General features: G+C 41.0%; 1 protein-coding gene across 19 annotated transcripts in view; it reads left to right on the top strand.

The window, feature by feature from the left end:
* Hnrnpc (heterogeneous nuclear ribonucleoprotein C) overlaps nt 1-6,425 on the top strand; it is a 32,145-nt gene extending 25,720 nt beyond the window's left edge. For 7 of the 19 annotated variants that reach the window (XM_036199113.1, XM_036199105.1, XM_036199111.1 and 4 more), the window contains 4 exons: nt 3,528-3,688; nt 5,143-5,256; nt 5,425-5,606; nt 5,701-6,425. In XM_036199113.1, the coding sequence (XP_036055006.1) occupies nt 3,528-3,688; nt 5,143-5,256; nt 5,425-5,606; nt 5,701-5,784 (541 nt within the window). In that variant the 3' untranslated portion in view covers nt 5,785-6,425. The remainder of the gene's footprint in view (nt 1-3,527; nt 3,689-5,142; nt 5,257-5,424; nt 5,607-5,700) is intronic. The other 12 variants (XM_036199121.1, XM_036199110.1, XM_036199119.1 and 9 more) reach the window with 2 other exon arrangements.
* Nucleotides 6,426-13,810: the final 7,385 nt, after the last annotated feature.

The raw sequence follows: 13,810 nt of genomic DNA, 5'->3' as shown, positions 1-13,810 counted from the left end.
TCAAGACGGGGTTTCTCTGTAGCTTTGGAGCCTATCCTGGACTAGCTATGTAGACCTGATGTGACTTTTTTGTGCCTTATGTAGGTTTTTGGTTCTTCGAGACAGGGTTTCTCTGTGTAGTTTTGCTCCTTGCCTGGAACTCACTTGATAGCCCAGGCTGGCCTCAAACTCACAGAGATCCACCTGCCTCTGCCTCCCAAGTGCTGGGATTACAGGCATGCACCACCACCGCCCGGCTTCATATTTCTTAAAACATTAATATTTTAAGGAAGGTTCTTGCTGTGCTTCCTGATCTGGGTTCCCATCACAGCTGCCTCCAGATTAGCTAGCCATACAGGCATATGCTTTGCCTCAACTGGATACGATGTTTGAATTTTGGATTAATAAGTACACAGTAGCTGGGCATGGTGAGTGCACACCTTTACCTTCAATATTGTCATTATCTTCAGGAGTTCAGTGTTCTCAGAAAGATTGAAATACCTAGTTGGCCTTTTGATCTTCCCTTGTGGAAGGAAAGGTTGGGGAGGGTCATAGGACCCTCACATGAGTCTGCACCCAGCCACCCCAACCACTTACATCTTACTCTGATCTTAGGGTCTTGGGGAATGGATAGTGAGGGGCTCAGTCCATGTTGGTTGTATTTTTTCCGTGTAGCTTCTTTAGAGTCTCCTGTCCTCTTCCCTGCAACTAGTAAACTCATCTGTAGATGTGCATCATAGTTTATCATTGGTAAGCCTTTACATACTCCCCAGGGAAGGCCTTTTTATTTGTAAGGTGATATAATGTTCCAAGTAAAGGAGGTAAGTGTCTTAAACATGCTGCAAGTGGAAAAGTAGGTAGCTGTGACTGAGACTTTAGAACACAGCTTACATTGAATAGTGAAATACACTTGGAAACAAATGGCTGGTACATGTTGCTAATCACACATTTTCATGGAAAAGCAAAAGATTTCACAAAATCAAATTTATCTTTTTCTTCTGTCTAATCAGAGTGATAAGTGTCCTATCTCCAATGAAATGTATCAGATTATCGTACACAATGTGCATTAATACCACAGCAGAAAGACAGTCAGTTTATTTTATTACAGGAAGTATTGCATCAGCAGCCTTACATAACATGGATCACAAAGCTCTATTTGCTATTTGTGATGATTATTTTGGTTATTTTTTTGTTTATGTTCCCTTCCCAACTACTGGAATTAGGTTTATCAAGTTAGAAATAGACACTGCTTAGTTGCTATAGGTGCAAACTAAAATTCCATCCTTCAGGAGGCTGAGGAGGCAAGGAGGATCTTTGGTAGACCTGTGCTATGTGAGGCTGAGTAAACCAACATCAAATAAAGCAAGTCAAAACAAAATACACTCAGCCAGGATTTTAGAAGCCTTGCAAAATTAACAGTGATTTAAACATCTGTACTACAACGATTTAACATAACAGGACAGGCCCTATATATGCAAGGTCAGCGGCGCCAAATGATGATTCCATTGGCAGCTCCCATCTGAATCTACTTTTCTTGATTTTCCAAGGTTAAACATTGAAAAGCTTGTATAACAAATGGTCATGGTCAGTTAACAGTAATGATGTTTTTAAAAGCAGTCTCAGGTTGGGGATTAGCCTAGTAAGCGCAAGGCCCTGGGTTCAATCCTCATCTCAAAAAAAAAAAAAGTCTCACAACGACTTTCAAGGCAAAACTAGTCTATTTTATTTATAATACATGTGTTGAACACTTTCATTACGGTGTTCTGGCTTTTTGGCTTTTGACTGAGTCCAGGCACTAAGAATTTTAGCTACTCCTGTCAGTTTGCACCACCACACTTGGCTTGTGTTTTCTTCACAGAATGTGTACCATAATATAGTTCCCAAAACATTTCATGTTGAAATATTTTGTTTAGAGATAATGTCTTGGCATGATTGGTTCTAAGTTTCCTGTGGCTGCTGAAGCCCACTATAATGTATGTATATGCATAAACTCCTGAGGATTCCAGCCCTGTTTTACATACCTTTTAAACTCTCCATTCCTATGTTACATATAAGGGATGCTATTAGAGTAGTGGTTATTTAGCTGTATTGCTTAGCAAATGACTTCGAACATAAATCATTCAAATTGAGATGACTGGAATTGAATGAAATAGTAGAAGTGACAGTGGTAGATTCAAATGTAATCCTAGCAGTCAGCTGACAAAGGATGGCAAATTGAAGCTCACCTCAATTTGCATATAATGAAAGAAACAAAAGCAAACCACAACAAAATAATGGAAGAAAAAGTTTCTTGAAGGGTTTTTTCTAGTTGTCTTGCTTTGCCTTTTTTCCCCCCTCCTCAAGACAGGATATCTTTGTGTGGCTCTGGCTTCTCTGTAGTGCTGGGATTAAAGGTGTGAGCCACCACATCCTGACTATTAAACAGTTTCTAATGTGTAGCAAATTTACAGTTCTAAAACATCACTCTTGTTACCTTTGCAGAAAAGGGCCTTACAATTTTTTTGTTTATACTTGGTCTGTTTGCACTGAAGAGGTTATGCCGCAAAAGATAATTAATGAAATATTCTATATAGTTTTTTTCCTGATAATACACTAGTAGACCTATATTAAAAGTGTATTTGCTCTAGCAAATATAGAAAATGAAAACATGATTTCTAGATAAGAAATTAAACAGTTATCAGTCTGAGTTCAGGAAAACTCCGGGTAAGAGTTCAGGTACATTTTTGTAACTGTTAATTGTTTTTGTTTGGTTTGATATTTTGAGGCAGGGTCTCACTTTGTAGTGCTTCCTGTCCTGGAACTCACTATGTAGACCAGGCTAGTAGTCTAGAGATCTACTTGCCTCTGCCAGTATTAATGGCATGTGCCACCCCAACTATGTTGTTTTTTAAATTATCATTCAGAGAATGTTATGACCCAAGTTTCAGGAATTTGCAGGCATCCTAAAACCCAACAGAAGCAGCTATAGTGAACTTTTGCCAAAGAAATTGAAAGTAAATAGGACTACTATTGCTTAAAGAGTAGAGCTGGAGAAAGTAATGTGACACTTACCTTTCAAATCAACAAAAATGTGACGAGTGTTGATTCCACCAAGCTGGCTCAGCCAACCTCAAGTATGGTGTGGCACTCACACCTATGTGCACACATGAAATCCAAAGATCTAGGGTCAGAAAATGGCTTTTTATGTGCTGCTGTCACAACTACGATTTTTTTTTTTAAGTAGGTGAAAAATAAAATTGTATTTGCAGGACTTCATAACTAGTAGCAGTGTTTATGTTTAGTAATCAGAGACTTAAAAATTCATTAAAAATGAATACCTGTTTGCAGTAGTTTGCAGACTCAGCAAATTTCAGTACTTTGAGTGTTATATTTGACTGGATTGTTTAAGTACAAGATGAGAAACAGTTCATTATAAGTAATACTATGTTGAAAGTTCCATATAGTGAAAACAAACCATTGTTCTAAACCAGTGTGTTTCCCCTTGGAGATGCTGCAGTTCTGTTTCATCAGAGTGGAGTTTTGATAAGTCTTATCTTTTTATTCAATAGGATGTACAGTTACCCAGCACGTGTTCCTCCTCCTCCTCCTATTGCCCGAGCTGTGGTGCCTTCTAAACGCCAGCGTGTTTCTGGAAACACCTCTCGGAGGGGGAAAAGTGGATTCAATTCGAAGAGTGGACAACGGGGATCTTCATCCAAGTCCGGAAAGTGTAAGTGTTATTTTCTTTCATTGTGTGTTTTTGAGAAATGCCTCCCACCTCTAAATTATTTTTTTATTTATGTATATGTGGGGGAGGTTATTGAGGTCAGAGAGGGTGTTGAGCTGGAGTTGTAGGTGTGAGTACTTATCATTGGTTCTGGGAACTGACCTCCCATGAGAACTTTTGCAAGAATAGCAAACTTCTCCATTTCTCCAGCCTTTTTTTTTTTTTAAAAATTAAAGATATTAGTGTATGAGTGAACTTGAATAATGCTTAGTTGGTAAGGTTACTAGTATACATACATAAAAAGCAGAGTATCTTACTTCAGTTCTAACTCTGGAGTGGCTGAGAAGGGCACAACCCTAGATTTGCAGGCCACATAACCATGCAAAATCAGTTTAATTGAGAGATCCTTTTCTCAAACATAATTTTGGAACCAGTGTAATGATAGCTTTAGTCTCCACATTAGGGAGGCAGGGTCAAGCACATAGTGAGGCCCTGTTGTTCTCTCTTAAAAGGGTGCTGGTAGCATATGCCTTTAATCCTAGTACTTTGAAGGCAGAGGTAGGAGGATCTCCAAGTTCTAGTTAGGCCAATCTGGTCTAAAGAGCAAGTTTCAGGAAAGGCTTCAAAGATAGAGAAAAACACTCTTGAAAAACAAAAGAAAAAAAAATTATAGAGTGCAATAGTAGGTGACACTTGATGTTGGTCTCTAACTTATCCATGAACGCAAAACAAGGAAAGAAGAGAGCATTAAGAATTTCAGGTTGAGGGCTGGAGAGATGGCTCAGAGGTTAAGAGCACTGGTTGTTCTTCCAGAGGTCCTGAGTTCAATTCCCAGCAACCACATGGTGGCTCACAACCATCCGTAATGGGATCTAGCGCCCTCTTCTGGTCTGCGGGTGTACATGCACACAGAATATTGTATGCATAATAAATAAATGAATCTTTTTTTTTTTTTTTTTTTAAAAAGAGAGTAGTACTGGCTGTGGTGGTGGTGCTCACGCCTTTTATCCCAGCACTTGGGAGGAAGAGGCAGGTGAATCTCTGAGGTCAAGGCCAGCCAGGTTTTAACTGGAGAATATGTTACAGTAGCACTTACCATTTTAATCATTTACTAACTGAAGATAAGACTTCTTTACTTAGCCTGGGTGGAGGATGCTGAGGGGCACTTTTCCTTTAATCCCAGCACTTGGGATTCAGAGGCAGGCGGATCTCCAAGTTGGAGTCCAGTCAGGGGTGCTGAGAGAAATGCTGTCTCATAAAACGAAAAAGGAAAGTAAGGTCTCCGTTACTTGCTTTTGTAGTTGGTACATCTTCCATCCTTTAGGTTTGGTTTTTGGTAGCTATTAGAATAACAATTTCCCCCTGTGTACTGAGAATCAACTCACAAGCCCACACCCTAGAGAGAACATTTTCATCAGCCTATAAATTATGTTTTATTCATGTCTAATTTGTTACAGTGAAAGGTGATGACCTTCAGGCTATTAAGAAGGAGTTGACTCAGATAAAGCAAAAAGTGGATTCTCTGCTGGAAAGCCTGGAAAAAATTGAAAAAGAACAAAGCAAGCAAGCAGGTAATGGTCCTACTGCTTGTTTCAAGTAAAATTGGGTTATCTTTTTGTGGTAGTTTAACATTTGCAAATTGGGGTTTTGGGAGGGGCATTAATTTGTTTGGAAAACTATTTGTTCTTTGATTAATCAGAGTTGTCTATATCCTTTGGGCAACACTTGTCCCTGGACAGACTTGTCCTTCTCATCCCCAGTAGAGCTGAAGAATGAGAAGTCTGAAGAAGAGCAGAGCAGTGCCTCTGTGAAAAAAGATGAGACTAATGTAAAGATGGAGTCTGAGGCAGGAGCAGATGACTCTGCTGAGGAGGGTGACCTGCTGGATGATGATGACAATGAAGATCGGGGGGATGACCAGGTGATTACCTTGGGAAAGGAGGGCAAATTTGATCTGGTCCAGGGATACAAGGAGTAACCTCTAACTCCACCTTATTTGTGTCTATTTCTCACAGCTGGAGTTGATCAAGGATGATGAAAAAGAGGCTGAGGAAGGAGAGGATGACAGAGACAGCGCCAATGGAGAGGATGACTCTTAAGCACATAGCGGAGTTTAGAAATCTTACCCCATTATTCATTTGCCTAGGCGCTTGTGAAAGATCCAAGTCACAGCAGATCCTCTCCCCTAGAACTTCAGCACATTCTCACTGTTCGCCCTCTCCTTATTCTTCCTGTTTCATTGATTCATAATTGCCCTGCGCCTAGTTCCATTTCCACTTCCTTTGATGCTCCTTAGTAGTTTTGTTAAGTCTTACCTTGTAAGTTTTGCTTTTAATTTTGATACCTCTTTGACTTAACAATAAAAAGATGTATGGTTTTTATCTACTGTCTCCAAAATAATCTCTTGTTATGCAGGGAGCACAGTTCTTCCCATGCCTATGATTTTGGTAGTTGCTTCCCTAACTGCAGAGGCATCTCATTTATCTCGTTTACTTGTAACCCTGAGAGCAGCTTTGCATTATAGGTGTGTGTTTTCCCTCACATGAGTGGGACTGTTCAACACGAATGTAACCATGTATTTTTGTGACTGAGAGTTGGCATGTCAAATGCATCTTACAGGAAAATAGTGTAATAGTCTCAATATTTGTTTTCTAAGGTTAATACCATGGGTTATTTTTGTGAACAGCCTGATGTTTGGGATCTTTTTCTCAAAATAAACAATTCCTTATTAAACCAGGAATTTGAAGGAAATTTTTGTTTTTTTTTAATTGCAATTATTTGCTTTTTTTTATAATCAACCCCCACAAATCTTAAATTTTATTAAATACAGTTTTCTTGGGCATCATAATCATGCATACCAGTATATACAAATAACTCCGTATGAGTGTTAATTTCAAATAATTTTGACACAGAGTGGTTTCAGTTACTGTTTAAAAGCCTGATTATTTTTTACTGGATTCCTGGCCTGTGCCTCAGTTACTGAAAATAGGAAAGTATTTATCTTTGCTCCTTTATATTAACATTTGCTTTCCAGAGAACTGAGAATATAATGAGGACTATAATTATCATATGAGGTACTCTTATTACCCCCTTGCTAGATTAGACTAAGGCTAAAGGTATAAACAGGCTTTGAGGCATGTGTTACACATTTGGTACTGACACTGACTTTTTATTTCCCAAAAAGATGTTAACTCTGTATATCATGCAGTGCAAGCTTGTGTTTTCATCCTGTGTACTCCCTTTTTTGTAACTAATGATAAAAACTGAGTAGAAAGTAGAGGCTAAGATAGGGTCTACCCATTTATCCCAGGGCACATAATACACAATGTCTTTTATTTGTTGGTCTCCCTCCTCCAATAATCTTGGTATGGTCTTGGGTTTTAATATGAACTCTACATTTAACTGTTCTGAGTAATCAGCTAGGTGTTTAGAAGGTATCAGGCCCAAGGTGGTAATAAATAAATAAAACTGTTTAAATGTGCTGTTAGCGGTCGGTGTTTGCAAGATGCTGAGGCAGTTAATTCCGAATTGAGTGTCCACTTTCTTTATTATTAGCTTATATTTCTGGTACTGGTTATTGTATTTTCAGGTGATTGTATAATTCCCCAAGAATGTAGGTAGAAAATCTGAGAAGTAATAGAGTGGGTCTACTCTTCATTTATAACGAGCAATATCAGTGTATACCCCTCCCTAACTTAATAGGAACGTGGCATATACTAGGCCTCAGTATCCTAGATAGACTCAGTTTGGCATTCAGAGTCTTAGGCCTAGCATAGTAAACATGAATCTGATTAAATGAGCCTGGGTTGTTTGTCCACATATGTGCAGTTCAGGTGGCTTGCTGAGGCCAGAAGAGGTATTCCAGTGGTTTTGTGGCACCCAGCAGTACTCTACAGGAGTGCTCTCCTAATGTAGTCCAGGCCAGGCCTTGATTCACCATGTCTTTTGAGGATGACATCAGACTTAAAATCCTCTTGCTTTTACTTACCAAGTATTGGGATTATAGAAGTGTATCACCAAGTTAGGCAAAATAAAAAAGACTTTCTTGAACCTTTTCTTCTCACCTTAAGACTTTAACCAAGAGCTGATACTGTCTAGTTTTATATTTTGGAGACCATTCTTTGGAAGCTGTTGGTTACGGATACTTGACTACTAGTATCAATGAAATAAGACTGAAATTTGTCAAGTTAAAATTCTCAAAGGTGGTTATCACTACATTTCCATGGAGAACATGAGACTCAAAGTTCTAAGGTATTGTTTATTTCTGTCTCATTTTCAGTTTTTACAGAGACCTGGGCTAGTTAAAATGATTGAACTGGAAACGATATAATGGAAGGAGAATTATTAGGAATTGTTAAGTGAACCATGGTATAAAAAAGACCACTGTTGATAACAGTACTGAGGTCAAGCTATGTTCAAAGTACTAGTGTGTGTGGAATTTTGTTTACTGGTGAGTATGGCATATTTGAGCATTTGGCAGTCAGAATTACTGAAGTGAGTTCTCCAGTTCTACAGATTGAACTCAGTTCCAGTTTTATCAGGCATTTAATGCAAGTTCTTTTTCCTACATGGAACCATCTTCCTGGCCCTGATGATTTCTAAAAAAGAATGTATTTGTTTAGGTAGTTGAACTACACAGAAATAATTTTAACAAAATCAGTTAAAGGCTAGTATATAAGTATACTTTATTAATCTGCCAGGTAGTCAGTAAATATTTAATACAGTATGGAAAGCAATCACTTCATTTTTCAAGACAGGGTTTCTCTGTAGTTATGGCTTCTTGGAACTCTGTAGACCAGGCTGGCCTTGAACTCAGATCTTTCTGACTCTGCTAGTACTAAAGGTGTGTGCCACCACTGCCTGGCCTCCTCACCACTCCCACTGTCTGGAACTCAAGAGATTTACCTGGCTCTGCCTCTTAAGTGCTGGTGGTATTTAAGGTGTGCCCCACCATCGCCTGGCTTGCTCACAACTCTTGAGACTTGAGGAAATCTTGTGACACTGGAACAAATGAATTTTGAAATGTGTTAGTGTGACTGAATCAGTCCCGTGTCCGTCCGTCCGTCTGTCCCCCATCCCCAACACCCCCCCCCCCCCCCACACACACACGCAGGGTTTCTCTGTGTAGCTTGTCCTGTTCCTGGAACTGACTTGGTAGCCCAGGCTGGCCTCGAACTCAGAGATCCACCTGCCTCTGCCTCCTGAGTGCTGGGATTAAAGGCTTGTGTCACCACCGCCCGGCTGACTGAGTCAGTTTTTAAGTTGTGTATATTTACTTCATGGTGCCAGTAACTACTGTGATGTTCCTGGACATGTGTTGGTTATTAATCCAGACAATACAACATGGTATCTCCAGAGATAGCTTAGTTACTCCGAGACCCTAGAAGACTGTCTGGGGACATGTGCATCTGCAAGATATGAGGTGTCCCATACTGCTCACACCTTTATGCCATGTCTTTTACAGAATAGGCTGACACTTTAGTTTTTGTTCTTGGAATATTTCCTATATTTATCAATGTTCAACCTGCCACTTACCATAGACCTTATACAGATACCCCTGAAGTAACGGGTAAACAATGCATGGGTTTTCTTTGTGTCTTGATAACAGTTCCCCTGTGTTACTCTGGATGTCAAAGGATACGTGCTGGATTTCTAGAGAAATCCTGGTTGTCCTGGTACTCACTCTGTAGACCAAGGTAGTCTTGAACAAACTCAGAGAATCCAACTGCCTCTGCCTCCTGAATGGTGTGATTAAAGTATGCATCACTGCCTCATCCCAGCGCCCAGGATCTTTCTGATACAATGGCTCCAGGTTGGCTCATAAGGAAGTGTGATAATGTGAGTGCCTTGGAAACTGGTTTGAGCCTTACTTCTTGCAGTGTGTCTTCAAAGGCACCTGCTTATGTGATAGCTCACCAACAGAATGTTACCTTCAAACCTACACAAGGCCGGTCAGTGGTGGCGCAAAAATCAAAAACAACCCAAAAAACCTACACAAGGCACTAAAGAGTCACATCAGGTCTGCACTTCCCTATCCCCTCAAGATGGCAGACCTATGAATCTGTCAGATTTAATGACCAAGTGCCATCCATTTCCATGTTACGAATTGGTTAAAAGCTTTAAATATTGTCATCAAAGCTTAGGAATCTATGGACTAACAAGTCTGACTTGTGGCATGACGAGCCAGCCAGACCCATCTGCCAGTCTATCTTACCCAGGCCTTAATGTCAGCTTTAGAGTCTGACTGGCTGTTTACTTCGCAAGCTTCAGGAGGGTTTGGGGTGCCTGAACACTTGGTGCCTTTTTAAAAAAAATTATTTTATGTACGTTGGTGTTTTGCCTACATGTATGTCTGGGGTGGTGTCAGATCTTGTAGTTACAGTTTTAATTGCCATGTGGGTGTTGGCAATTGAACCCAGGTCCTCTGGAGGAGCAGTTGGTGCTCCCAACCACTGGGCCATCTCTCCAGCCCAAAGCAACCCCCCACTCCACCCCCGATTTTTCTGTGTAGCTTTGGTGCTTGCCCTGGATCTCACTCTGTAGCCCAGGCTGGCTCTGGATCACAGAGATCCGCCTGGCTCTTGTCTCCTGAGTGCTGGGATCAAAGGCGTGTGCCACCAACACCCCACTTGCTGCTTTTATGTTGCGGAAGCAGCTCTGCCTTATCAGACCTCCCATCATGGACTAGTTTCAGCTTTGCCTTTAGCTCCAGGAGGTACAGCCCGTGGTAGACTCTTCCACCAGGGGAGATACAGCAGCATCCCCATGTCTAGAACACCCTCACTGCTCGTCTGTTCCATCTGGGAATAGTCTTCCTACTTCTCTTCCTCAGAGTGTGACTCAGGCATGAACTCAGTGAATTTCATGGTGCTTTCTGTTTTTTTTTGATTTTTAAGATTTATTATATATACAGTGTTCTGTCTGCACATATTCCTGCAGGCCAGAAGAGGGCGCCAGATCTCATTACAGATGGTTGTGAGCCACCATGTGGTTGCTGGGAATTGAACTCAGGACCTTTGAAAGAGTAGTCAGTGCTCTTAACCTCTGGGTCATCTCTCCAGCCCTGGTTTTTGTTTTTTGTTGTTAAATTTACTCATTTTGTGTGTGTGTGTGTGTGTGTGTGTGTGTGTGTGTGTGTGTGTGTGTGTGTGTTCGTGTTCATATGGGTGCATGTGCACATGTTCCATAGCTTCATGTGGAGGTCAAAGGACAATTCGTGTTGGCTTTTGTTTCCACCATGTGAGTCCCAGGATTTGAACTCATATTATTAGACATCATGGCAAGCACCTGTACTGAGCCATCTCACTCTAACTTCTGTTCCATTAACTATTCTTCATCTGAGTCCTAACCTTGTCCTGAGGAGCCTGCAGTCTTCATGTAAACCACAGCTTCTTTTGTCCTCTATCTCCATAGGTCTTGGGGAACAGCATCCTAGCTGCAATTCTCTGCAAACCAATTTCCTTTTCGGTCTATCGGACTCTTTAGAGAACCCTTGTTTCTCCCATTTTTCAATTTTCTTAGCACGTGTGGCAATTCTCTGTTCTGTTTTTGGTCAAAAGTTTAGCAGCTTCAGAATAGTTTTTATAGGGAAAAGGGGCTGGCTAAAGAAACCCACCATGAGCCTGGAGAACTAGGGAAAGATGGCTCAGACCAGGGCAGAAACAGTTTGGCTCAGTCAGATCAGAGCCACCTCTGCCCCTGGCCAGCTGACTTGTGAGACCAACCAATCACAGAGCAGAACAGTAGAACCCCGGGAAGTCAACCCCTGGTTGAATCCACCCCCAAGACATCCTGTGTAAACCGCCCTGCCTGGTCAGCTAAAAAAATGCTGTTCTCTCCACCCTGCTAGAGGCAGCTATTCTCCTGGACTCCTTCCCAAATAAATCTTTCTTGGCAGTTTCAGCCATCAGAACTGTCCTAAGCAGCTCAAGGTGTTGCCTGACTACCTAGGGAGTCAGGACACCTTTCCCCAGAGTTGTTGCAACAAATTTATTTACACTGTTGATGCTGAAACCTCGGGACCAAACCCACAAAGTTGCAATCAATTTAATTACAGTTTTAGCATAATTCATACACACATGGTTATAAAACTTTTCTCTCGTTTGTGTTTGTTTTTTGTTTTTTTGAGACACTTTTTCTGTGTAATAGTCCTCGATTTCCTGGAACTTGCTTTGGAAACCAGACTGACCTTGACCTGTCTCTTGACCTTTGAGATCCTGTTTTCTCTGCCTCCGAAGGGCTGAGATTAAAGGTGTGCCTTACTACTGCCTGGCTCTTTTCTCATTAGCTAGGCAAACAGTAATAGCTAAGGTCAGAACAATGTCTTTCTGTGTCTTTGTCTGGTAACAGACCAGAACATTTGCTTTGATCTGAGATCCACACATTGTATTATACCTCCAGGTTCATTACCTTCTCTCCATCTTTTGCCATCACTGTTGTCAAAGCTGTCACACTACCTTGCTTCTGGCATGTCTACTCATAGGCACTTGGCTCCTTTATAATTATGTTCAGAAAACATCTGTATCAGTCTTCAAAACATAATTACAGAAGTTCTTTAAAACCACTCTGGCTCTGCTTTTGGGATAGTAACAAAACAGCCCACACAGCCAGGATTGGTGTTGTCCTGGTTGTCTGTCCAATCTCTTCCAAGTGCTTTTCTCCTTTCCCTGCACTCTTTACACTAGACTCCTTCTCTCTTGTCCTATGCTTCCCTTGTTCTTGCACCTTTGGTTCCTCTTCTGTTTGTGATCTGTATTTCAGTTTTCATCCTTGGCTGTCCTAGAACTTGCTCCGTTGACCAGGCTGACCTTGAACTTGGAGATCTACCTGCATTTCCCTGATGGCTATGACTATTGAGCATTTCCTTTAGTGTTTCTCAGACATTTGGGTTTCCTCTACAGAGGATCCTTTGTTTAGATCTGTTTCTTGTTTTTTAAATTGGATTATCTGGTTTATTGATATCACGGAGACTTATTTATTAATTATAAAAGCCATAGTTTGGGCTTGTTACTAATTAGGTCTTACAACTTAAAATTAACCCATTTCTTTTCTTTCTTTCTTTTTTTTTTTTTTTTGAGATAGAGTTTCTCTGTGTATCTTTGGAGCATTTCCTGGAACTCACTGTGTAGCCCAGGCTGGCTCAAACTCACAGAGATCCAACTGCCTCTGCTGGGATTAAAGGCGTGCACCACCACCACCTGGCTAAATTAACCAATTTCTATTAATCTGTGTATGGCCACATGGCTCATGGCTTCACTTGTCCTCCAGCATGTCTTGCTCTCTCTGTGTCTCTGGGCGACCTGCCATTTTTTCCCCCAGTATCCTTTGTGTTCTGCCTATACCTCCTGCCTAGCTAATGGCTCTTTAGCTTTTTATTAAACCAGTAAGAAGGCACCTTGGCAAAGACACATCCTCACAGGGTACAAAAAGACTATTCCACAACAGGCTGGGGAAGGTCAGGTTCCAGAAAACAGAAAGCAGTTCAACTGTCCCAGTAAATAAAAGCTTATTTTTTATAAAATACAGCATGATGGCTTCTGCATTCCAAATGGAGTCAGGTCCCTCATCTCCATTCTGCAAGGGTCCTGATCACACAGTGGCTGATGCAGGAACAGCTGTAATCACCAGCACCTCACTCAGAGAAACCGCGATTTTTGGTTTGGCTGCAGAAAACAGTTTCAGGACAAGCCAGCATCAAGATTGCAATATAAATTTTTAGCAAAAGATGCATGTATGCATGTGTGTATATGGGTATCTCCAAGGAGCTTTTCATCTTTTCTCCACAGGCATAAGTAGCACTTTTGTGGCTCTTAAGTCACAGATCTGAAAGATTTCCCCCTACTGATTTATTTTCTGTTGCTCAAAGAGTGTACTTTATAACCAGACTAAAAGGTTATAAATGAGTTGTGTGATCAAAACTGATAGTTTGTCAGTCCTCAGCTCCGAAAAAAAAAACAATGATAGTTTGGACTAGAGAAATAGGTCAGTGATTGAGAACCTTGGTTCCAGAGGCCCTGAGTTTACTTCCCAGCACTTACCTGCAGGGTGGCCCATAACTGTCTGGAACTCCAGTTCAAGAGATCTGATGAATCAAGTTTGCCGGGTCCTGCAGCCACTCAGGCCCAA

This window comes from Onychomys torridus, chromosome 9 (assembly GCF_903995425.1).
Source record: "Onychomys torridus chromosome 9, mOncTor1.1, whole genome shotgun sequence".
Lineage (NCBI taxonomy): Eukaryota > Metazoa > Chordata > Mammalia > Rodentia > Cricetidae > Onychomys > Onychomys torridus.
Note: the sequence above shows the minus strand (reverse complement) of the source record. Positions and strands in the feature narration are given on the sequence as shown.